The 23,687-nt window shown below is 39.9% G+C and overlaps 1 protein-coding gene across 1 annotated transcript in view; it reads right to left on the bottom strand.

The window, feature by feature from the left end:
• DNAH7 (dynein axonemal heavy chain 7) overlaps positions 1 to 12,592 on the bottom strand; it is a 304,763-nt gene extending 292,171 nt beyond the window's left edge. Inside the window, exons 1-2 of the mRNA XM_043992176.1 lie at positions 12,474 to 12,592; positions 2,510 to 2,572 (exon numbers count right to left, since the gene is read on the bottom strand). Coding sequence (XP_043848111.1) covers positions 2,510 to 2,572; positions 12,474 to 12,488 — 78 coding nt within the window. The 5' untranslated portion in view covers positions 12,489 to 12,592. The remainder of the gene's footprint in view (positions 1 to 2,509; positions 2,573 to 12,473) is intronic.
• Between the last annotated feature and the right edge of the window lie 11,095 nt (positions 12,593 to 23,687).

The raw sequence follows: 23,687 nt of genomic DNA, 5'->3' as shown, positions 1-23,687 counted from the left end.
TTTCCAGATAAAGAAATTCCCTCTACCAATGGAGGCTGGCACCTTTTCTGTAATTTGTAGAGAGTTGCCCAGAATAATGAGAAGTTAATTGATTTGGCCAGAGTCACTCAGTATATTTTAGATTTTTTCCTTGAAGACTGCTTCTCTAGATACTAAGTGTGAGGTACAATAACAACCTGTTAAATTAGTGGATTCTTCTCAGTTAGGGAAAAACCTGCCCATATAAGGAACAGCAAAGCAATATTATTTAGTGAACTACATCAACTCAAGAATTTAAGAAAAGTAAGTTTTCCAGGGTTAGAGGGAGAACTGGCAAGAACTAGCTTGAGCTGACTCTCACTGGTGTTCTAGTAAAAGTAGTAAAAGTTCAACCCTAGTCACTACTGCTCTTGCTTAATAGACTTATTAATATTAACTTCTCCCATGGCTAATATCTCTACCACATTTTCTATCATGGGTTGCATGAAGGTGTATGTGAATGGGAGGGGTAACATATCAAGGAGAATTTAGTTAGAACTCTTCTGGGAAGATTGTGAACCAGATGTAACCAACCTATGGTGACAGGGGAGGGACTCACTGTGAAAGGTCTTAAGATAAATACCGGCTTTACACTCCTAGCACTTGCACTCACTGATTGTTTTGACTATGGGTGCCCATTCTCATGAGAATGTAATAAAAAGCTTTTGTCATACCAAACTTGCCTCTGAAAGACCTTATTTTGAGAAGCACCTGCATCTCACACTAAGCTATATATCTTTATTGTAAGAAAATATTTCTAGATATATCAAAATCTATATTGTAAAATTACCTATCTTATTTTTTTATCCCATGTGGAAATGTTTTAGTCTTAAAAAATAGTTGTCATCTTAGACACTTCACTCTCTCTTACATCCAATCTGTCATCAAGTCCTGTCAGCTTTCCTTCCTGGAATCTCTAATACAAACCCCCTTCTCTGTAATGTCACTGCTACCACACTGGTGCAGGCCACTATCTCATACCTTTCTTTGTGTCCCCAGAATTTAACAGTGTCTGGCATATAGTACTCTCATTAAAAAAAAATGCTTGTCAACTTTACTTGTCCAAAGTCACAAAGATGGCTAGTAGTTAAGTCAGCCTATAAGCATTTACCAATTCCCTTTGTGTCAGTAAGTACTGGGGATACAGAAAGAGGCAAAAGATAGTCCCTGTCCTCAAAGAGTTCACAGTCTACTCAGGGAGGCAATGAGCAAGTATATGTATGTATCTATGTGTGTGTGTGTGTGTGTGTGTGTGTGTGTGTGTATGTATGTATGTATATATAAGTATATTTATACACACACAAATATAAAGAGGAGGAAATGGGAAATAATTAAAAGATGGTATTAGAATTAAGAGGTTGGGAAAAGCTTCCTGCATAGTGCTATCAAATTCAAATAGAAATTAGGGACCACTAAACTATTACAGGAAACCCTAAAGGCTGCTTATTGACTTAGCCACATATTAACATTTTCTATCTTCTGTTGTATTTTTATTTATTTTGTTAAATATTTTCCAATGATATTTTAATCTTGTTATTTCAGCTGGAGGTAGAGGGTAGGGAGCAGGAAGCAGTTTGACACTGCTTCTATAGAAGATGGGAATTTATTTGGGACTTGAAGGATGTCAGAGAAGGCAGTAAGAGGAGATGAAGAAGGAAAGCATTTCAGGGTTGAGGGACAGCCCGTAGAGCCCCAGTATCCTAATTTCTGATCTGGTCCTCTTTTGACTATCTGTCCCATCAAAGAAAAAATAAGCTATATTTGGAATGATTATAGCTTTGTGGAGTTTTGTGGGCTGCTTGTTTAGACTTGTGATTTCATCACTCTGGGACCCACAGAGTGGGGAAACACACTCCTATTGCAGATCTGTCAACAATAACTTCTCAAGCACTTAGTATGTGCCAGGCTCTGTGCTAAGAATTAAAGACACAAAGAAAAGCAAAAAAAGGTCCCAAAGATAAGTAATTTCTCTGAAGTTTATAGTTTTAGAGAGAGCTGACAAGGACACTGATTTCCTTAGAGTCACATAACGAGTATGTGTCACAAGCAGGCTTTGAACTTGGGTCTTCCCGATTCCCAGGCTACCCCTCTACCCACTGTCTTGTGTTCTATTTTTTCAACCAGAATATTTAATTAACCCCATTTCCTAAACCTGCTGAGGAATTGAGTTTTTTGTCACTTTTTTTCTCAAGAAATTTGCAACATATAATTTCTTTTAAAATAAATGAAGTTTGGGGGCAGCTAGGTGGCTCAGTGGATAGAGCACTGGCTCTGGAGTCAGAAGGACCTGAGTTCAAATCCAGCCTCAGACAGTTAAGATTTACTAGCTGTGTGACTCTGGGCAAGTCACTTAACCCCAATTGCCTCACCAAATAAACCAAAATTAATTAATGAAGTTCAGTTTTCTTAATTGAGAATCATACAGCTCATTTCAAGTTTGAAAACATTATCAATACTGAAGAAAATGTATAAGAATATCTATGTATATTACCTGTGCCAATTGTGGCAAAAATCGGATTGGTGTTTTGCTTCTTTCTTTACTCTGTGCTTTCTCCTATGTGAGAGATGAGGAAAACCAAAATTGTTTAGTATGCAAGTAATCACATTTTAGGTCAATTATACAAATCTATACAGTCTTTTAATTTATCATCCATTAGAATGTGCTTCCTTTAGAGAAAAAGAAATATATAAGCATATCCAAAGCCAACTTTAGGCAATTTTAAAAACCAAGTTTGTCTTCAGAATAGGTCAATCCTTGGTGCTCCCTATTTTCCAATGGTACTCTTAACACCTGACCCACTCTGACAACACACCCACTTCACTATGGTGTGAAAAGGTTTATTTTTCCAATATTTCCAAAGTATCTAATTGTGTAAGGCCCAGAACCTCTGACATCTTCATTCTCCCCTGAGCAACCATTAATTGCTCTACCTAGCAGGTGTGAAATTTAAAATTGGATATTAGATCATAAATCTCCCCTACTTAACTTTTCCCTTAATTTATCTCCCAGACCAGTAAATGGAAGAAGCTTCTGGTTTTCTAGATAGAGCCTTTATTGTATATAAGGTGTTGTTGATTAGAAGGATAGGAAAGTAGAAATACAGTAGAAATCGTCTTAAATCTAGGCTTAGTCTATATTTCTTATAAAAACTCACCAAACCAAAAAAGGCCACCTTTGGAGTGAGGGAGACCGTCTGTGCTGCGCCGCCAGGAGTCCCGCCAAGCAGGCAAAAAGGCCTACTCTGCTTCTCTCCACCCCGGAAGTCAAAAAACCCGGCAGGCAGTCTGACATGCGCAGCAGGCGGACTGTACCCGGCAGGCAGTCTGACATGCGCAGCAGGCGGACTGTACCCGGCAGGCAGTCTGACATGCGCAGCAGGCGGACTGTTCATCTCCTCCCCAAAAGGGTGGTCCTTGAAAAACTGGCGTCTTTCAGTTATCCTAACCGACTGTTAAAAACTTTCATATTTTACCACATTTCCCCCCTTTGCTTCCTCAAGACAGGCCCTATCCAGGAATGCCCCACCTTCCTTACTCACACATGTCCAAAAGCCAATATCTTCTACTCTCACCACTAAAACTTATTTGTTCTAAATTTCATCCCATTAGACCATGCTCTTTGTATTCCCAATGTGATAATTTAGAATCTTGTTGATTAATCCACACTAATGAGACCACTTAGTCTGGTTGGAGCAAAGATGAAAAGTGCATCAAACAAGAACAAACAAATATTAAAAGATGATAGAGTAATTCTATGGTAGATATCTTGACCTGAGCTCTACTTTCCTTGCCAGTTGAACACCTCCCTACTGGATGTCCTACCTTCACCTCATGCTCAATGTGTATAAAACTAAACTCATTATCTATCCACCTGTGCCCCATCCCTACTTCCGATTTCTGTCAATATCTTTTGGCTACCCAGTCTTGAAGTCTCAGTTTTCTGTGACTCCTTACTCTCTCTCATCTCACACATTCAATCAGTTACCACATCCCATCTGTGTGGCCTTCAAAATATTACTTAAATTTGCCTTCTACTGCTATTAACCCATTTTAGGTCTTTATTATCACTTGGGAAGATTTAATGGTCCTAATTGGTCTCCCTGAATCTAGTCTCTCCCTTCTATAATCTATTTTATACTACCTCCAAAATAATCTTCCTAATATATCATGCCATCCCCCATTCAAAAATATTCAATTGTTTCTCATAATTAGGAAATAAAATACTAACTTCTTAACCTGACAGTCAAGGCCCTCAACAATGCAACTCATTTTAACAAGCATTTATTAAGCACCTATCCCATCTAAGGTATTGCACTAAGTTTTGGGGACAGAAGGGCAAAAGTGAAAAAGTCTTTCCTGTAAAAAAAAACATATTCTAGCTCCAATTACTGAATTTACCATTTCAGTTTTATCTCACACTACTTCACCTTGTGAATTCCACATTCCAGGCAAACCAGACAACTTTGTTGTTGATATTGTTGTTCAGTAGTTTCAGTTGTGTCTGACTCTTCATGACCCCATTTAGGTTTGGTTTGTTTTTTTAGCAAAGATACTGAAATGTTTGGCTACTTCCTTCTCCAGTGGCAAATGGAGGTTAAGTGACTTGCCCAAGGTCACACAACTAGGATGTTTCTGAGACTGGAATTGAACTCAGGTCTTCCTGATGCCAAGCACAGAGCTCTAGCCATGATGTCACCTAGCTGTCAATTTCCTAATCATATCCTGTCCTTTCCTGTGTTGATGTCTTTGCTATGCCCAATGTATGGAATGTTCTTTCCCCATATCTCAGTCTATTGAAATTATTTCCTTTCTTCTGTCCTCAGCTCACACATCACTTTCTGTATCAAGTCTTCATTGATCCCTCCAGCCCTAAGGTATTTTAATCTCTTCAAAATCTCTTACACCTGTGCCCTATAATTTACTAAACACAACTCTAGTTCAGGCCCTCATCAGCTCTCACTTGGGTCAAGTGCTACAGCCTCCTAAGAGTAAAGAATTATAATTGGTCTTCCAATGTCCAGGGTCTTCCCTATTCAAACTTCCTTCCTTCCAGTTATCCAAATGATAGTCCTAAAGCTGAGTTCTGACTGTGTCACTCCCCTACTCAAGTATTAGTAGCTCTGTATTGCTCCTAGGATTAAATACAAATTGCTCTGGCTCCGGCATTTAAAGTTTCTCAAAATCCGGCTCCAGCCTAACTTTCCAGATTTGTTATATATTACACCCCTTCACCCATTCAATAATCCAGACAAACTGGTCTAAATGATGTCTCTCATATGCAACCAACCAGCTCTCCTTTCTGTGTCTGTACCACAGGCTGTCCCTCATGTCTGAAACAAACTCTTCTTAAAAACCCTGACTCCCTGCAAAGTTGAGCTCAATGTTATTTCCTTGCTTAGGCCTTTGTTCGGCCTCCCTTTCTCCCTCCCCAAATTGCCTTATATTTACTTTACGCTTAGTTATGTATGTGTTATCATCCCCAACACAGTGTCAGCTCCTTGAGGATAGCAACTTTGTTTTTCGTCACACTGCCTCACACTGAGTAGGTACTAAATACAAACTTGCATTTACTCCATGTCTCCTTTGAGTGTCTCATACCACTATACCTGGAGCTCTCCTCTGTACCTAAAAAATTACACATTATATTATAGTTTCTTTCCAAAAGCAGTGTACTATTGTGGAAGGAGCCTTGAACTTGGAGTCAGAAAAGAACCAATTCTGACATTTACATGTGAGCCTGTCTCCTGACCTCTATATGAGAAGATCACTATCCCTGAGTATAGTACCTACCTCATGCTATAGGTCTAAGGATTAAATGAGGAGAGGCAAAAGACTTTATTGATCTTAAAGTACCATATAAAAAGAGCCACTTTTATTAGTGTGTCCTTGTGTTATTGTGCCCACTACATCTATAAGCAGGGTTAGAGCCTGGGATAGGGGACAGGAGGAAGGAAAGAACTATGTCTTGCATCATTTCTGAATCCCCTGCATCTAGCACAGTCTTCATTTTATTTTTGTTTTGTTTTGTTTTTTAACTTATGTCCAAATCTTTGTGACCCCATTCAGGGTTTTCTTGGTAAAAATATTAGAGTGGTTTTCCATTTTCTTCTCCATCTTATTTTTCACAGATCAGGAAACTGAGGCAATCAGGGTTAAATGACTTGCCCAGGGTCATACAACTAGCAAGTGTTATGAGTCCAGATTTGAACTCACAAAGATCAGTCTTCCTGACTCTAGGCCTGGCACTCTATCTACCTTACCACCTGGAAGCCTTATTGCACATACTATGATCCTAATTAATATCAGTTGGATTGGTGGCTATAATGTATTGAGCTCAATTCTGAAAAACTAGAAAAGGCGACCCTTATCAATACTCTGCATGATCCTCAGACAGTTATATAGGATTATTATTTTCATTTACTTAATATTTGTACTTTGGAGGCAGCTAGGTGGCACAGTGAATAAAGCACCGGCCCTGGATTCAGGAGGACCTGAGTTCAAATCCAGCCTCAGATACTTGACACTTACTAGCCTGTGTGACCCTGGGCAAGTCACTTAACCCTCATTGCCCTGCAAAAAGGAAAAATAATATTTGTGCTTTATTTTTTGTTAATAAGTAAATACTTTAAAACACTGATTTTTACATAGGATGGTACACACACATTTAGGAAATAGTACAAAGTAACCTCCTGAAGGGCAGGCAATATTTCATTTTTGTCCCCAGTACCTAGCCCATAGATAATGGGCTCTCAATAAATGCTTTTTGAATTGGACTTAATGTAAAAAGCAGGTAACCAGGTTCTAGAATGGTAGAAGTAGAACTGAAAGAGATTTTTTGGGTAATTTAATCCAACACCCTCCTTTTATAGATGAGAAAACTAAGGCCTAATGACTTGCCCAGGGTCATAAAGATTGTACTGACAGGGCCCAGTCAAGCCATGAGAAGTTATTGTCATGATTTCTAAATCAACAAACTACATGAAACCCATAAAAAGTGTATCCTTAAAAACCTGAGAGAACTTCAACTAAGACCTAAAATATCTGACTTGGTTTATATTTTTAAATTAATATTAAAATGAACTGAACAGCTGCATGAGGTTTGTATTTTTTAAAAAATATCCGACTTGAAAGAATTGAAAGTGCATACACTACGCTTTCCTATTCTAGAATTATGCCATCTCAGGATCAACCTTCTACTAATGAGATGAATATATTAAAATTTCCTTCAACAAATACGGTTTTACCACTGTTCACATTTTCAAACAGAATGAATATGTAAGCAAATTTCAAAGAAAAAACACAGTTCATTTTCTGAAGTTAAAGCCATTCTGTTTACTTAAGCCATCATTTAAAACAAAATCACTATTTTTTCCTTTTCTAAAAGAAAAAAGAACTGCTCTAGATTATTATAAACACAATAAGTGTCCACAGAATGTTAAAAATCACATTTCAACTAAAATAGTGTAAGAATGCCCTCTGCTGATTAAAAAAAAATGTTATATGATCATTTTGTGGGCTCATACCAGTTCCTGCAAGGTGTTGCAATCTCAGAAGAAACATCTTAACAAAAGACAATTCAGTATTATGTGTTAAGTTTTCAGGGGATTTCTCCCCTTTGTCATCACAATTTTCACAAAGATGAAACTGAAACATTTCCAAAAGTCACCCTCTGGAGTTAGCCAGATAGGTGACTTAAGTTGGGGACTTGTGCACAGTCACAGGATCATAAGTCAGACTTAGAGTTGGAAGGAAACAAGTAGCCTTCTTTTTGTTTTTTTGTTTTGGGGGGTTTTTTTGGTGAGGCAATTGGGATTAAGTGACTTGCCCAGGGTCACACAGCTAGTAAGTGTTAAGTGTCTGAGGCCAGATTTGAACTCAGGTCCTCCTGACTCCAGGGCGGGTGCTCTATCCACTTTGCCACCTAGCTGCCACCCCTCCCCCCCCCCCCCCCGCAAGTAGCCTTCTAGTCAAATGTCATCAGTTTACAACTGAGGAAAAAGTGCTTAATGACATGCCACAAGATCACACAGTGGCAGAGCTCAGCTGATGCTCAGGTCCTAGCAGACACAGTCCATTCAAGAACAGTATCCAAAGCTCATCAAAATTTCTGCTCGGCTGGCGTACTCTGAGAATCTAGGGTCCCTGTGATGGCATGATGAAGCATAGAAGTAATGGAACTTTGCCATAATTACAAATAAAAAATGTATTAACTTGAAGCAATGTTAACATATCCTCACTTTCTCCTACATTCCACCCCTCCCCAATTAGAAAAGGTCATTTCATCACAGTGTTCTCAAAAAAGTATTTGGTCGTGATCAGATCAATAAAGGCATTTACTAAGTGCTTACTATTTTCCATGTATTCTACTAGACACTGAGATGCAAAGAAAGTCAAAAACACAACCAAAGAGCTCACAATCTAACTGGTGAGAGGATGGGAGAAGGGGAGGAAATAACATGTACATAACAAGGTACATGCAAGATCTATACAAGTAGTGTCAAAGTAGGAACCAGGAAAGGTCTTATGGAAAGGATGGCATTTGAGTTGAGATTTTTTTTCTTTTTTGTGGGGCAATGAGTATTAAGTGACTTGCCCAGGGTCACACAACTACTAAGTGTCAAGTGTCTGAGGCCAGATTTGAACTCAGGTCCTCCTGAATCCAGGGCAGGTGCTTTATCCACTGAGTTACCTAGCTGTCCTGTTTTGAGATTTTAAGGTAACCAAAGAAACTAAGTGAGGCAGATGATTAGGTAAGCATTCCAGGTATGGAGCACTATTCAAAGGCACAAAGAAGGCGATGAAGTATCTTGTTTGAGGAATGCCAAAGAGGCCCGTGTAGCTGGATTATCAAGTGCATGGAGTGGAGAGGCTGAACAGGTAGGAAGAAGCCAGATTGTAATGAAATTTAAATGCCAGAGAACTTTCTGTTTGATAATACGGAGCTGCCATCTCTTTTGGCAAATGAATGGAGGATGGGTTGTAGTTGATGAAGACCTGAGGAAAGGAGGCAGGTTGCAAGGCTATTATTGCTTATAGTTTCCGGGGAGAGGTGACAACAGTAATGCAACAAAATGCCATTATTAGAAGATTCTCAAACAGAAAAAGTGATTAATGAAATCCACTAATTGACTATACAATCAACATTTATTAGGTGTCTACTGAAAGCAAGGTACTTGGAGATATAAAGACAAAAATGAAACAGTCCCTTCCCTCAACAAGTTTACATTTTACTTAAAATTCTTATGTAAAAATAATACACATTATGTCTAAAATCACGAGGTTTTACTTATTTAAACTTCCATTCTTCAAGGATCTGTAATTCTAACCATATGGGTACTCTTTCCATTGCTTGAGTTCACAGTCTCTATAACCCAGTAGATGGTCTTAGAAATTTGATCTGGCCAAAAAAAAAAAGCATCAACTTAAAGTTTTCGACCTAGTAATGAGACTCTTCAAATTTATCTGACTTGGTCCTCGAACATAAGCATAAGCAGACCATCATCTGGCTCAACAGGGTCTGTGGTCTGGGTATAACCTTCAAGAACCCAGGATTATGTATGTCCACCACAGGATGAGACATCAAGGTAGGGATCCGTGGAGATTTTGCTAAGTGATAATGATCCTTTGTGTTAGTAAGTAGGCAAACCAAAATTCTGTCAATTTCCATCAAAAATCCACAATCTCGTGAATACAAGTCAAATGTTAAAATAAATATTATTACCATAGACTCTGACAATAATGAAGCATGAAGAATCATGGGTAATTATAGATTACAAAATACCCAAAAGTACAAATTTGGCCAATTTATAAAGAGTTGGTTACTATGTGGCATTAACATGGTTTCTTAAGTAAAGCAAGTTGCTTATCATTATTATAGAAAACTCTCTTTAATTCACATGACTATAATGATGGTTATGATCAGCATTTCATGGGCAATCATTGAGTAGGTCAATCAGTGACTCCCTTGCATTTAAAGTAAGTGACAAGATGCTACTCCCTGATACCATAACCATGTGAGAACTTTCTCAATCAGTCAGAGTGTGAAAAGTTCTTGAAAGCCACAGGAAGAATTTGTGACATTATACAGTAACTGTTTAGACTGGCTGAGGAAACCTGGTCACCCCTGCAGTTCTATCAAATATCAAGACAGTTCTGAAACCAAGTGATTCCAGTGAGTGATGACTCAGGGGAAGGCAATTCCAGCCAAGGCCCCAGCTCTGGACTCTTCCCTTGAAACCCTGTATGGCTAGAGGAAGACCTTATGAACTTCAAAGGATCTGAGGAGGGGTAGCTAGGTGGCGCAGTGGATAAAGCACTGGCCCTGGATTGGGGGGGGGGGGGAACCTAAGTTCAAATCCGGCCTCAGACACTTGAAACACTTACTAGCTGTGTGACCCTGGGTAAGTCACTTAACCCTCACTGCCCTGCAAAAAAACAAACAAACCAAAAAACCCAAAGGATCTGAGGATTTAACTTTTTCATCACCATCCCAGGAACACCTGAAAGATGGCGGCATCTGGCAACACTCTGGATCTGGAGCCAAAAATATACTGGATACAACGAGGAAAGCAGGTCTGGGGCTCTTCAAGGAGTCCAGCAGTTAAGTCACAACTTGCCAAAGAGAATTTCTCAAGACGCTCTCCTCCCACCCCTTCACCCAAAGAGGAGAAAAAGTCTTCCACCAAAAGCTGTGAGTTGCCACTTTGCTACCAATGAGCTTGCCAAGGTTTTACCCTGCACTCTGTAGGTACCTTTGTGAGAGTATGCCCCAAGTTTGGGGAGATCTTTTGTACCAATTATATCACTGTGATAAACAGCCTTTTCTAAAAGTTAACCCTGGGGCAGCTAGATGGCACAGTGGATAAAGCACCGGCCCTGGATTCAGGAGGACCTGAGTTCAAATCCAGCCTCAGACACTTGACACTTACTAGCCTGTGTGACCCTGGGCAAGTCACTTAACCCTCACTGCCCAGCAAAAAAAAAAAAAAAAAAAAAAAAAAAAGTTAAGCCTGGCTGACTAATTGAAATCAGCTGATAATCCTAGGGGAAAGGTTTGGGATGGGAGGAAGTTTATGAGCTAAAGCATTGGGTAACTTCCCCATGGGTTTACTCCTCAAGGCTACCCCATGATTCTGAAGAGGAAAGTTAATAGCTGAGCTCTGAGGACCCAATCTAATAATGTGAGTAGGGGTCAGAGAGTAGCTCCAAAACATGTCCTACAGATATATTGATTTCTACTTGTCTACAACTATGCTGCTTATATACAATAGAGAAGGGAGAAGGATGGTGTTAGATGAGGAAAAATTATAGGTCATGGTATGATAGAAAGTGTGCTGGGTTCTGAATTAGGAGATGAGTTAAAATTCAATTTCTGGTAAGTATGCCACAGGTTCAATCCTAGATACTAGGGATATGAGAAGTTTGCATTCTAATTATGTGAGCCTTAGTGAGACACTTCCCCTCCTCTAGACCCTAGGGTTCTCATCTGTATAGTGAAGGAGCTAGACTAGATAATCCCAAAGGTCATCTTCCAATTCTGATACTTTGTGATTCAAACAATAATCATTAATAGAATGTAAACTTCTTGAGAGCTGGGGCTGTTTCTTTTTTTTTTTCTGGCACAAAAGTACTTAAAAATGCTTGTTAACTGATTGAGAGGGGCTGAAATCTACAGTAAGGGCTAAGGATGTTGGCATTCTAAGAGACTGAGCTGGTAGGATATCAAGGGAAAGGGAAATCTAGAAAAATGGAATAATTTTGCTGCATGGAATTCTGACAGACAATTGGAATCTGATATCCAAAGGATTGGGTTGGTGAGTGCAGTCACCTGAGAGTCGGTGGATAAAGGAAGGGGTCAATAAAACTAGTCTTTTAGTCACTGAATGGGTGCTGCCTCAGACAAACTGAGACCCGGAAAAGACCTTAGCTTAAAAAGGCCAAGGTGTCCCACTGCATCTGTCTTGATCTATGTCTTGCCATTGCCTCAGAGAAGAAAGGACAAACAAACAACAATAAGGCTAGCAAGAAAAGCTTTGAATTCGGAGTCAGGGAAAAGTGGTTTCGAATCCAACCCTGCCACTTAACTCTGTTATCCCGTGTAAATCACTTAGTCTCTCTGGACCTCAGCTTCTTAATGTGTAAAATGGGTTTCTGGCAGCTCTGAGTAATGGACTGGACTTAGAGTAAGGAATTGCCTAGATTCTAATCCTGCCTCAGGCACTAACTTTACCTGTGTGTGACCCTAGACAAGTCCCTTACCTTCTCTGAAGCTTGCTTTCTTCATGTGTACAAAGAAGCGGTCAACCTCTCCGACGCCTTCCATCTCAAGGGGAATGCTAAGACCTCCCTGCTCCCCACCCTGGGACGCTTCACTTTGGAACCCTCAGGGTCCGATGGCGGGAGTTCATGGGGTGGCGAAGGGCACGCCCCTGGTGTGTCCTGCTTGCCCATCTCACCTGGTCTTTGCTCATGGCTGACGAGGACCCCCAGGAGGGCGGGCAGGAGGGGAGGAGAAAAAGGAGAAGGAGACTGCGCGAGAAGGTGGCTGGAAGGTCGTTCCCTCCAGAGACACCTGAGAGCCGAGACCGAGACCGAGACCGAGACGCGGACACAGACGACCCGCCAAGAACTCGGCTCGCTTCTCGTGTTGTGGCTGGAGCTGAGCCGTTGCTAAGCAACAACCCGACTCTGGCGTTGGCAGGGCTGGGGGGAGGGGGGAAAGGGGCGCGCGCTCCCGGGGGCTCGCCCCCTGGTTTCAGAACCTTCCCCGGGGCGGGGGCGGGAGAAGCAAGCTACGAGATCTGGAGTCGGGAAGTTCCCAAGTTCAAAACCAACCTCTGAAACTTACTGATAGTGCAACCCCAGGCAAGTCACTGCACCTCATTTGTCATTGACTCCCTCATCTGCAAAATGGGGATAATAATAGCACCTACCTCCCGAGTTGTCGTGAGGATCAAACGAGAAAATGTTTGTGAAGTGCTTTGCAAACATTAAATAAAGCACCATGTAAATGCTAGCTATTATTGTATTTATAATATGTAATATATTAATAAATTATTACCATCATCACTATCATTATTATGAGATGGAAGGGGAAGGACTGAAGCTCTAGAATGAACTTTTTCCCACCTCCCCTCTTACCCCCACCCCGGTGCCCAGCTCTCTGCCCCAACCACCTCCTCCCTCTGCTATAAGGAAGCCCTTAGGGGACAGAAGGAATGAGAAGACTGCAATAAAAATCTCTGTAGGGGGGGCAGATAGATGGCGCAGTGGATAGAGCACCGGCCCTGGAGTCAGGAGGACCTAAGATCAAATCCGGCCTCAGACACTTAACACTTACTAGCTGTGTGACCCTGGGCAAGTCACTTAACCCCAATTGCCTCACTAAAAAAAAAATCTCTGTAGGGGTGTGTTTGAGCTATGCAGACCTTGCATTCAATATGTAAGAGAAGTAAGGGCAGGCAATCATCGGATGTGACTCTGCCTTTCCTTGCCTCTACATGTTCCAAGAGAAGTAGGTTCTCTGCTATGTTTGCAAAGGATCATAGAGCTAAACTGGCAAGACGAGATATCTGTGCACAAACCCCATTCTTTTACAGGTGAGGAAACTGAGTCCCCATCAATTGGGGAATAGCTAAACAAGCTGTGGTATATGATGATGATGGAATATTATTGTGCTATAAGAAATGATAAGCAGGATTTTTTCAGAAAGGCCTGGAAAGATTTGTATGAACTGATGTATAGTGAAGTGAGCAGAACCACAAGAACATTGTACAGAGACATCGATATTGTTTGATGAACTGTGAATAACTTAACTATTCTCAGCAATGCAATGATCCAAGTCAATCCCAAAGGATAAATGATGAAACATATACTATCCACTTCCAAAGAAAGAACTGATATTGATTGAACACAGACTGAAGCATGCTATTTTTCACTTTCATTTTTTCTTTTATTCAAGTTTTCTTGTACAAAATTACTAATATGGTAATGTTTTACATAATTGCACATGTATAACCCATATCTGATTGCTTACAGCCTCCTGGAGGGGGAGGGAGGGAGGGAAGGAGGAATAAAGTTTGGAACACAAAACTATAAATTAAAAAATGTTTATTATTAAAAAAGAGAGGAAAGTGGGACTTGAAACCAGAGCAGACTCCAGAGCCAGTGATTTTTCCATTGTGCCATGCTCGTTGCCCTTAAAACAAAGAGTGGTAATAAACTTGCAACATCATTTCCCCTTCAATCTCCCAAACACTTGTTTACTAGATTGCTTTATTTTGCTTGCTTTAGATTACCATTCTGTTCTGATGCCCTACCTGCCCCGCCCCCCCCCCAATCCACTGCCTTCCTTTCTCCTTTCCTTGGGCTGATTAACTGGTTACAGGGCTTGGAGGAGTTGGGAGTCAAAAATTCTATTCCTTTTGATGAAATGAAGAACTTCCATAGACTACTACTTCCTAAGAACCTCCAGGCCTTAACCATGGGCTCTGAATCTATGTACTGAAGTCACACATTGCCATCTGTTCCTACCTATATAACCTAAGGACCAATAAACCATTTTACCTGCCCTGCAGCTAAACTTCCTTTTGTGTGACGTCTCCCATAATTAGACCATGGGCTCCTTTGGAGCCTTGATTTTTCTATTTGTAAACCTGGAGCCAGAAGTCTTTCATTTGATCAGAAGGAAGGGAGTTTTTTACTCTCATTTCATCCAAGCCTTGTGACCCTAATGAATTCGGTCATTTAAATTACACTGTTCATATTGTGACTTTAATTTGTTTTTAAATTCCCAGTGTCTGGACTAGCCTTCCACACCAAGCCTGGTAGATTGCTAATACTGCCTAGGGAATCTTTTTTTTTTTTTTTAATTATTCTCCTTCTGTGCCAAATAATGCTATGCTTGTTGAGAGAGGAATAGCATCTACCCCCAACTACACATACACACACACACACATACACACACACACACACACACACACACACACACACACACAGAGTTGCAATTTAGTTTATATATATGGAAGTATCCCCTGTGCTATTTAACACACAACTCAGTATGGCTGATATTAATGGGATACTTAGATAATTAAAAATGGAAACCAGTCACTTTTTATAATTCCAAGCCTTTAATGAATGTACTTAAAAGGTGGTGGAAAAACAAGATGAGAAAGTCAATCTAAAAGCTTGGATGATGAGCCCCATAAGAAAACATTTCATTTTACCTCTCCTCTAATGTTTTCACCACCAGGACTTCAACTAAATGCCCCCTACATAGAAGAAGCTGAACACCAAGAGTAACAAGTGGAGCTTCATTGGCTCTGACTCAAGACCAGAAGTCCATGAGGTACACTAGTGATGTTCAGTCCCAGTCTTAATCTGGTTAGGGCCAATGGGACATCAGCAGGTAGAATGCCCCAAACTGAGAAGAGGATCAAAACCTTCACCAAGGAGCAGCTAGGTGGCACAGTGAATAAAGCACTGGCCTTGGATTCAAGAGGACCTGAGTTCAAATCCAGCGTCAGACACTTGACACTTAACTAGCTGTATGACCCTGAGCAAGTCACTTAACCCTCATTGCCCTGCAAAAACAAAAACAAAAAAAAGAACAAAACCGAAAACCCTCACCAAGATCAGCATCCTTTCTGGAATGCCAAAAGTATACTAGGGATCAGTTATGTTGATTGACCTAATGAAACTTTCATGTGGGGAAAAGGGGTCTAACACAGTGGAGACAATTTATGTTTGTAGTTTTAGAAAGTTGTTTGTTTTTGTTTTTCTAATAAAAATCTAATTTGGGGAAAGCTGTTGAGAGTTTTGCATTACTAATCTTCAGATAAGACTTCTTTTTAAGAGATTAGCTCAATTAGCCCAATTTTAAGAAAGATTAGAGAACTCTAATTAATCTGCTCATTTTCTGGTCCTCCAAGCATCAAGTTTAGTTATGTTGATAATCTTGTGTTTTCTTTTATGGCTTGGGTGGTGTCTTGCTAAAAATGCTTTTATTAGAAACAAACACTTGCTTAAGGATTTGATGCCTAAATTTGTGCTGATTCGAAAGGAACTGTTTATGAGAAATGTTCTTTCCTCCTATAAAATATATTACATAAACTAATACAGCTGCTAAGCACTAAGAAGCTTTTTAAAGTTTATTTTTACTTTTTTTCTTAAAATCTCCTGCTTGAAAGATGTGGAAGTGTGGTATGTATGTGATGGAAAGAGAGACCCTTTTCTCCAAATTCTATTTATGAATACAAAAGAAAAGAGGAGAGGGACGAACTGTATATTCCTTAGGCCCTTTTTTCAAACATGGACTTGTCCCTTTGGCCACATATAATTGGATCCACAAGAAAGGTGATTTTGTACATGCCAAGGATATAGGTACAATTCAGGGAGAAAACAAGTTACTACCATGACAAGATTGGAAGGCTTTATTATGTTGGCACACCAGAGGCATTGTTATAAACTAACAGGTTAGAGGCAAGATTCTAGTGAAAAGAATTGAGATGTATGTTGAGTATATTAAGTGCTTTGAGCAAAGAGAGTTTTCTGAAGAGCATAAAGGAAAATGATCAGAAGAAAAAAGAAGTGGAAAAGAAAGCTACCTGGAGCACCAGCCATCCCCATTCAAAGAAACAAACTAGAAAAATCAAGGCCAAGGAGTCCAATCTATTTAAACTAATTCCTTATAGATTCATTCCATAAATAACTGTAGAATAAGGGTGGCGCAGTGGATAAAGCACTGGCCCTGGATTCACCTCAGACACTTGACACTTACTAGCTGTGTGACCGTGGGCAAATCACTTAACCCCTATAGCCCTGCAAAAAAACAAAAAACTGTAGAATAAATAATAAAGTTTTTTTGGATGATGATGATGGGTAAAGTGGGATGGTGGCTTATTATATGTTTTTTATTTGCTGGTAGTTGCTGCTTTTTGTTACCATAGATTATATACATTTTTCTTTAATTACAGGAAAAGAAGTTGAGAAGTTGGAATAATTTGGAGTAAAAAACCCAGCATTCTCCTTATATACTTGGTACTAATTTTCATGTGAGGCCTCAGTTTTCCTACCATGAAATTGGGGATAATAAAAATGTTGTTTACTTGAGGGTTTTGAAACTCTTTATACAGGGTTATGCAAGTACAAAATTACAGTTACAATAAATATCCTAGACAAGAAAGAATCCCATAAAATTTGGACACTAATTCACACATGTGGAATCTGTTTGCTAAAAAACAGAGCTATATATGGACTAATTCCCAAAAAAACAAATACAGAAAAGATCCTTGTTTATTACAACACATTGACCTGCTAATCATAACCAGAAGGCAAAAATCACTTATTGCATTTTGTTCCATTGAACACTAGATGGTGATATATTCACTGACAAATTAATGGTAAGAGGAAAAACCATGACAATTTCAAAAGATGATTTTGTTTTTTCACTATGGCACCATATAGAGGCTTAAAATGTTGGATTTTAAAAGTGTTAATTCCCCAAAAATATTTTTTAGAAATAAAATAATGAGTCTTTTTAAAAGTTTGCCATCTGTTAAATTAGCTATTTCCACAAGACAATTTTTTATATGCATTAATTTGTATTGAGGGTATAGATGAAGGATTCTGATCCAAGGAAGGTGACCTCATAGGTCATTCACAATCTAAGATTTTGTGTATCCCCATTATTTTACTTAATAAAAAATTTCTATAGCAATATAGGGGATGGTTTTAAAAATCAACACAGGTTCACTTTGAAAAGAAAAAAAAAATAGATTTTTAGCAGACAGACATACTTGCTTCCTGGGAGTTCTGGTAAAATGTTCGTTGTATGCCCAGAATGTCAAAAGCACTTACCTCTAACCTTATGTCTTAGAGACTCCTAGAACATACTGTACTCCAGCTTGTTTTGTGTTTGTCAGGTGACTTAAAGGTCTTTGGCACTCAGTTCATACTCCAACTTTTTATTTGCCCTATAAAAAAAATGCTTTCTTGCTCTGCAAGATAATCACATAGATATGTAGAATATTTACATGATCGCTTGGGGCAACAAGGAGTCTTTTCTATTTGCTTTGGTAGTCTTTCAAAGGAACCTATCATAAAGCCACCTCCTATCTGGACCAAAGGTTGAGGAAAAACCTCATCCAACAATTCCAATCCTATCAAATACTTCATTTAAATAAAGTTGTAGATAATAAGATGCTATGACCTTGTAACTAATTTAATAAGAGGCCTCCTCTGTTGCTTCAACATTGAAATGTTTCTAAGGGCCATCATGGGGAAAAGAGATAAGAGTGACTCTGATCCAAGAATGCTAGCCCAAACGTAGAACAGTGGGTAGAATTTGCAGTGGGGCAGATTTAGACATGATTAGAGGAAAAACTTGCTAATAATTAGATTTATTCCAGAGTGGAATGGACTTCCTTGAGAGGTGGTAGGTTTCTCCTCATTGGAGGTAGAGGATGAATGACTACTATTAATGACATTGTAAAAAGTATTCCTATTTAGGAAAGGATTGGACTAGGTCAAGGGTGTCAATTTCAAATAGAAACAGGGCCTCTAAACTATACATAATGATCCTTCTGCCACATGTTGACTTAGAAAACCACATATTAACATTATCTGTGTTCTATTGTATTTTTTATTTTTGTTAAATATTTCCTATTTCCTTTTTAGTCTGGTTCCTATGGAATCTGGATTAGTCTATCTCAGGGGCGGCTAGGTGGTGCAGTGGATAAAGCACCAGCCCTGGATTCAGGAGGACCTGAGTTCAAATCCGGCCTCAGACACGACACTTACTGGCTGTGTGACCCTGGGCAAGTCACTTAACCCCCATTGCCCTGCCAAAAAAAAAAAAAAAACAAAGAAAGAAAAAGTCTATCTCAACTTTGAAATTCTGCAGTTCTCAAATAGTAAAACTGAGAAAATCTTGTTTACATGAAAGATTATACCATATATGTGATCTGTGAAGATTATAACATAAGACCTATTTTAGTGTTATATGCATTGAGCTATGTTTTATTCAGAGGTGGTAATGGACGGATCTGTATAGTATCTACAGTCATATCTCACTCAGATACCTGCTAATGACCAATAACATATACTTGTGATTTAAATGACTAAATTAAGGAGGCACGAGGTAGCTGAGACTGCATCAGCACTATACTCTCACCAATGGAACCAATGTAGGATGTGTTGGCAGACAGCTTATACAGAACGGAGTGTATCCATTAACAGACTATTTCATATTGCTTCTCTTCCCCAACTGTTTGACCAAAGAATTGACTATTAAATCCATTGGAATTAACAGACAGCAGCAGAATGTAAGCTCTTTGGGGGCAGGGATTGTTTCATCTTTGTCCTTTTATATAGTAGGCCATGAATAAAATATTTGTTGAATTTAATTACATGAAATGAGGAGGGCATATTAACTGCATACTCTCTTTTACCTTTGGAGAAAAGCTAAAAAGTCTAATAAAGATGCAATAGCTTTCTTCATTTTCTCCTCTATTTCCTTACCCTGATGTGATATCACATCACTAGGTGGGAGGAAAGGGAATACAGATCTGGCAAGCCAGAAGAAGCCCAGGCTGGAAGCTGGTAGAAGAAGAATATTATAGCTAAAGAGCATGGCGGAGGAGGATTCCCCCTTCCCTTTTCCCTGCTCTTTTCCTTTCCCCTTCCCTCCCCCAGTCCCTCTCAGCTTAGTCTGGGGACCCTTAAAGGGAACTTAGCAAATAATGGTTCCCCAGACCCAATCCAGGCCAACTAGTAATAATAATAACACATTGATATAGCTTTTTAATCAATGAACAATCATTTATTAAACACTTTATTAGCAGACACTGGACTTGGTGCTGAATGAACCAATACCTACTTTATAAAGCTCTTTATAACAACAATGAAAGGAAGGATTTCCAAAAATCTGTGCATGTTTTTTTGCTGTAGTTGTTTTCTTACCATTGACTTCAATCCACATGCAGTGAATTTTGATTAGTTTTCATTCACAATCGGCACAAAATGACATTAGCCATGATGTAAGTGATGATTACTTACAGAAATAATAGGGAGACAATGTACTAATACAAACTTATTGATAATTATCCAATCCTTTCATAATCTTTGGCAAACTGTCAGGCAGGCTTTGGTTTAATAATGCATAAAACATAACAACACTCTTGTATCAGAGATATACAAGCACATCCCTAGAAGGAGCCCTCCTCCTTCTTGTGTCTCCTGGACAAAGAATGAATTCCTTAGACAAGGTTTAAAGCCCTCAGCAACTTACTGATGAAACTTACTGTTCTTGGCTAGTTCCCACACCTGAGCTGTACCTTTGGCCTTTGTCTTTAAAAGGAAGCCAGACACAGAGGAAAGGGAAAGCTACACATATACATATACTTACGTGGCCCCTCTGACAACAGACCGATGCCTTGTCAAAGGAGCAAGTAGCTGCTGTGACAAGTTGGCAGCTGCAGGAATAAAGGTTACCTGCGGTCTATCAGTAATGGAAGTATGACAGAGGAATTCCTGAATCAAGTACCTGGTTGAGCCAAGAATTGTGGGAGTTGGGACCAAATGTGATAGGAACTGAACCCATTTTACATGAATAGGGACTAGGGCACTGTAGGGTTGTGTTTATGGAAGAGGGATTGTCCTGCCATACCTATGTATTTCTGCATTTCTGAGGGCAGGCTTGGACTTAGTTGGGTGGGCCAGGGCTTCTGAGGAACACCCTTTCATGTGGATGCCCCTCAGAAATCTCTTTCTCCTTTGTAAAACTTTAAAATGCAAAATAAATCCTACTTATCATTGTGTTAGTGATTTGGGACTGGAGATCAGGAGAGACACTAGCCTTGGATATATGTGTAACAGGGTGTGCTCTGGCCTCTACTGCTGGAAAATCAGGTGTGTTATATTTCATCCCTCTCTCTGGGTTTTCTGGTACCCTTTAAGAGGCTTGGGAGGTACCCAGTCTTTTTTCCACTGGGTCCAACTCCCACATGTTGAGTTCTCTCACTTTTAGGGGTCCCCTGCATCCATTTAACCACTTAACAGCCAAATTACCTTTAACTAAGAAATATTTACTTCAAAGATATAATAAGAATATTCAAACATGCCCATCATACCCAGCCACCTACTACTTAAGTCTCTGGGGAACAGAAGGGGCTTTGGTTTACAGCTTTCTCAGTTCCTGTATTTGCCTTGTGCCAGCAAGTTTCAAGTCCAAAGCCCACCTTGGGCTTAAGTCCTGGACACCCTGACTTCTCAGGGCTTCCTTGCTGGGCTGGCTGAAATATCCATCCTGAAATCCTGTCTGTAAGGTCACCATGGCCCAGGTCTGGGTACAGGGACTTCATTGCCCACACCTATAATGGAAAAAGACACAAAACAAAACAAAAAAACCCTCAGGCTGTGTTCTCAGGACCTACAGTGGTGAGGGCTACCTTTTCCTAGTTAGGCAGGGAAAAAGAGCTAGGTGGTATAATGGATAGAATTTAGACCAGGGATCAGGAAGCCTTAAGTTTAAATTTCATTTCAGACACTTTCTAGCTTCGTGATCCCGGACAAGTCACTTAACCTCTGTTTGTATCAGTTTCTTCAGCTATAAAATAATAGCCCCTTCCTCCCAGAGTTGTTGTGAGGATCAAATGTGATAATAATTGTAAAGTCATTTGCACAGAGCCTGACACATCATAAGTGCTACATAAATGTTTATATCATCATCATCATTATAATTTCCCCACTCAGGTCAGTTCATGGCCCCTTGTGTTGTGGATAAACATACCTTCACCTTCTTCCTGCCCCTCCTCAGATACCACGGGGGTGGGGGTGGGGGGAAGGGAGGAGAATGAAATTGTCCTAGTCTGGTTGCTTTAAAGATGCACCCTATTCTATCTAAGCAGTTGATGGAAAAAGGCTACTCCCATCCTTGTAGTGGGGAAATAAAGAATGTATTCACCCAGAGTCAGGTGTTTGAAGTCTCTTGTGTAATGATTGGAATGACGCCACCTACTGGAGACTTGCTGTGGAGACCTCCACCATGAGGAAAATGCCTCAGAGGCATTGTGGCTTTTCCTTGGCGTCAGGAAATGACGCTTGCTCATGGGTGCTGTCTATCAAGTCTACCAGCCAATCAACTGGAGGAGCCTCCTATGGTCTGGGAGGAGACAGGAAGGAGGAAAAGGGAGCCTGCGCAGAGAGCGCTGGCCTTTTTGGCTTCCGGACTTGATGGTGGTGGCGGCAGAGGACTTCACAGGAGATTTGAGGAAAGATAGGAATGCCAGGCTGTTAGAATTCTGTTCTCAATCTTTTTCTTTCTATTTTCCAATAAACCCTTAAAAACCTAAACTCGTTTTATCAGTGATTTTTAGTCAGTTTCCCCCAAACTGGGGGAACACATTAGAATCCACATTTAGAATCTTAAATTACACAGTTTGGCTGACCACGAAGAGGAAAACCGAACATTCATCTTCTGATCTTCTGATTGGGTAAGATTTCCCCTCCCTTGTCCCCTTAAATTGGAAAGAACTACCAAGTATAGGCTATTTTAAATTTCAAATGGATCTTTTAAACACCCTAAGTACCCCTTTTCTAGCTTTACCTTCACTAATCAAAGATGTTGGCCAGCTTGAACTTGAATATATTTTTATTACTCTTTGTGGTTTTGTGGGGCTTTTTGGTGTGGTATGGAGAATTTGGCATGTCCTAGATAATGTTAGAATAAAGATGATTCCCTGGGATTCCCCATTAGGAAAGCTACTTATGGATTGGAATGAGGGAAAACTTAGACTAAATACAACCATGACCAGAGGAGAGCTTATCAGACTGTGTTTTATGTGGCATGAGGAATTACAGGAAGAATGGCCCAAATATGGGTCATTTGATCCCCAAACATTGAGGCATTTGCAAAGAACCCTAAGTAGATGTCCACCTGAACATTTACGTTATTGGAAAATCTGGGCCAGAGCAAGTGAAAATTATCATACTAAAAATATAAAACGAGGAAAATCCAGGCCCCAGTTTACATCTGAGTCTGCCACCCAAACTGAAACGATAGACTGGCAGACAGACATGGCCTGCCTAACCGAAACGCCCAACAGAACAACTAAATCCAAGGCCATTCAGACTGAAATTCCAAATGACCCAACTCTTATTCCCTCACCCTCTACTTCCTCCATGCCAAACAAAGAAAGAAAGAAAGAAAGAAATGATTCCCCTGTAGAGGAGACAGAGAAAGTAAAAATTTTTCCCCTTCAAGAGATCCTCGCCCATGGTCAAAAAGGTACTATACGTAAGCTCAGACAATACACACCTTTTACACCCAAGGATTTGGCTTTATGGGGACAAAGCACTCCTAAATTTGATGAAGATCCCACAGCAGTTATCAGGCAGTTTAGAGCAATTTTTAGAGCATATCAGCCCACTTGGAATGATGTTACTGACCTTATGGAAATAATATTGTCCCCAGGAGAAAGAGCAGATATAGTAGCTGCAGCAAACAGCCTGGAAGCCACGGGAAAGGTTGATATGGGGTGGCCTATTCAAGACCCTGACTGGGACCCCAATAACCCTGAGCATTTTGATATGTTGAAAGATGCAAGGGAAACATTGCTGAAGGCAATGGAATCCTGTATTAGAAAGACTGATAACTGGCAAAAATTTATAGA

The sequence above is a fragment of the Dromiciops gliroides genome, chromosome 3, assembly GCF_019393635.1.
Source record: "Dromiciops gliroides isolate mDroGli1 chromosome 3, mDroGli1.pri, whole genome shotgun sequence".
In the NCBI taxonomy this organism is placed as follows: Eukaryota; Metazoa; Chordata; class Mammalia; order Microbiotheria; family Microbiotheriidae; genus Dromiciops; species Dromiciops gliroides.
Note: the sequence above shows the minus strand (reverse complement) of the source record. Positions and strands in the feature narration are given on the sequence as shown.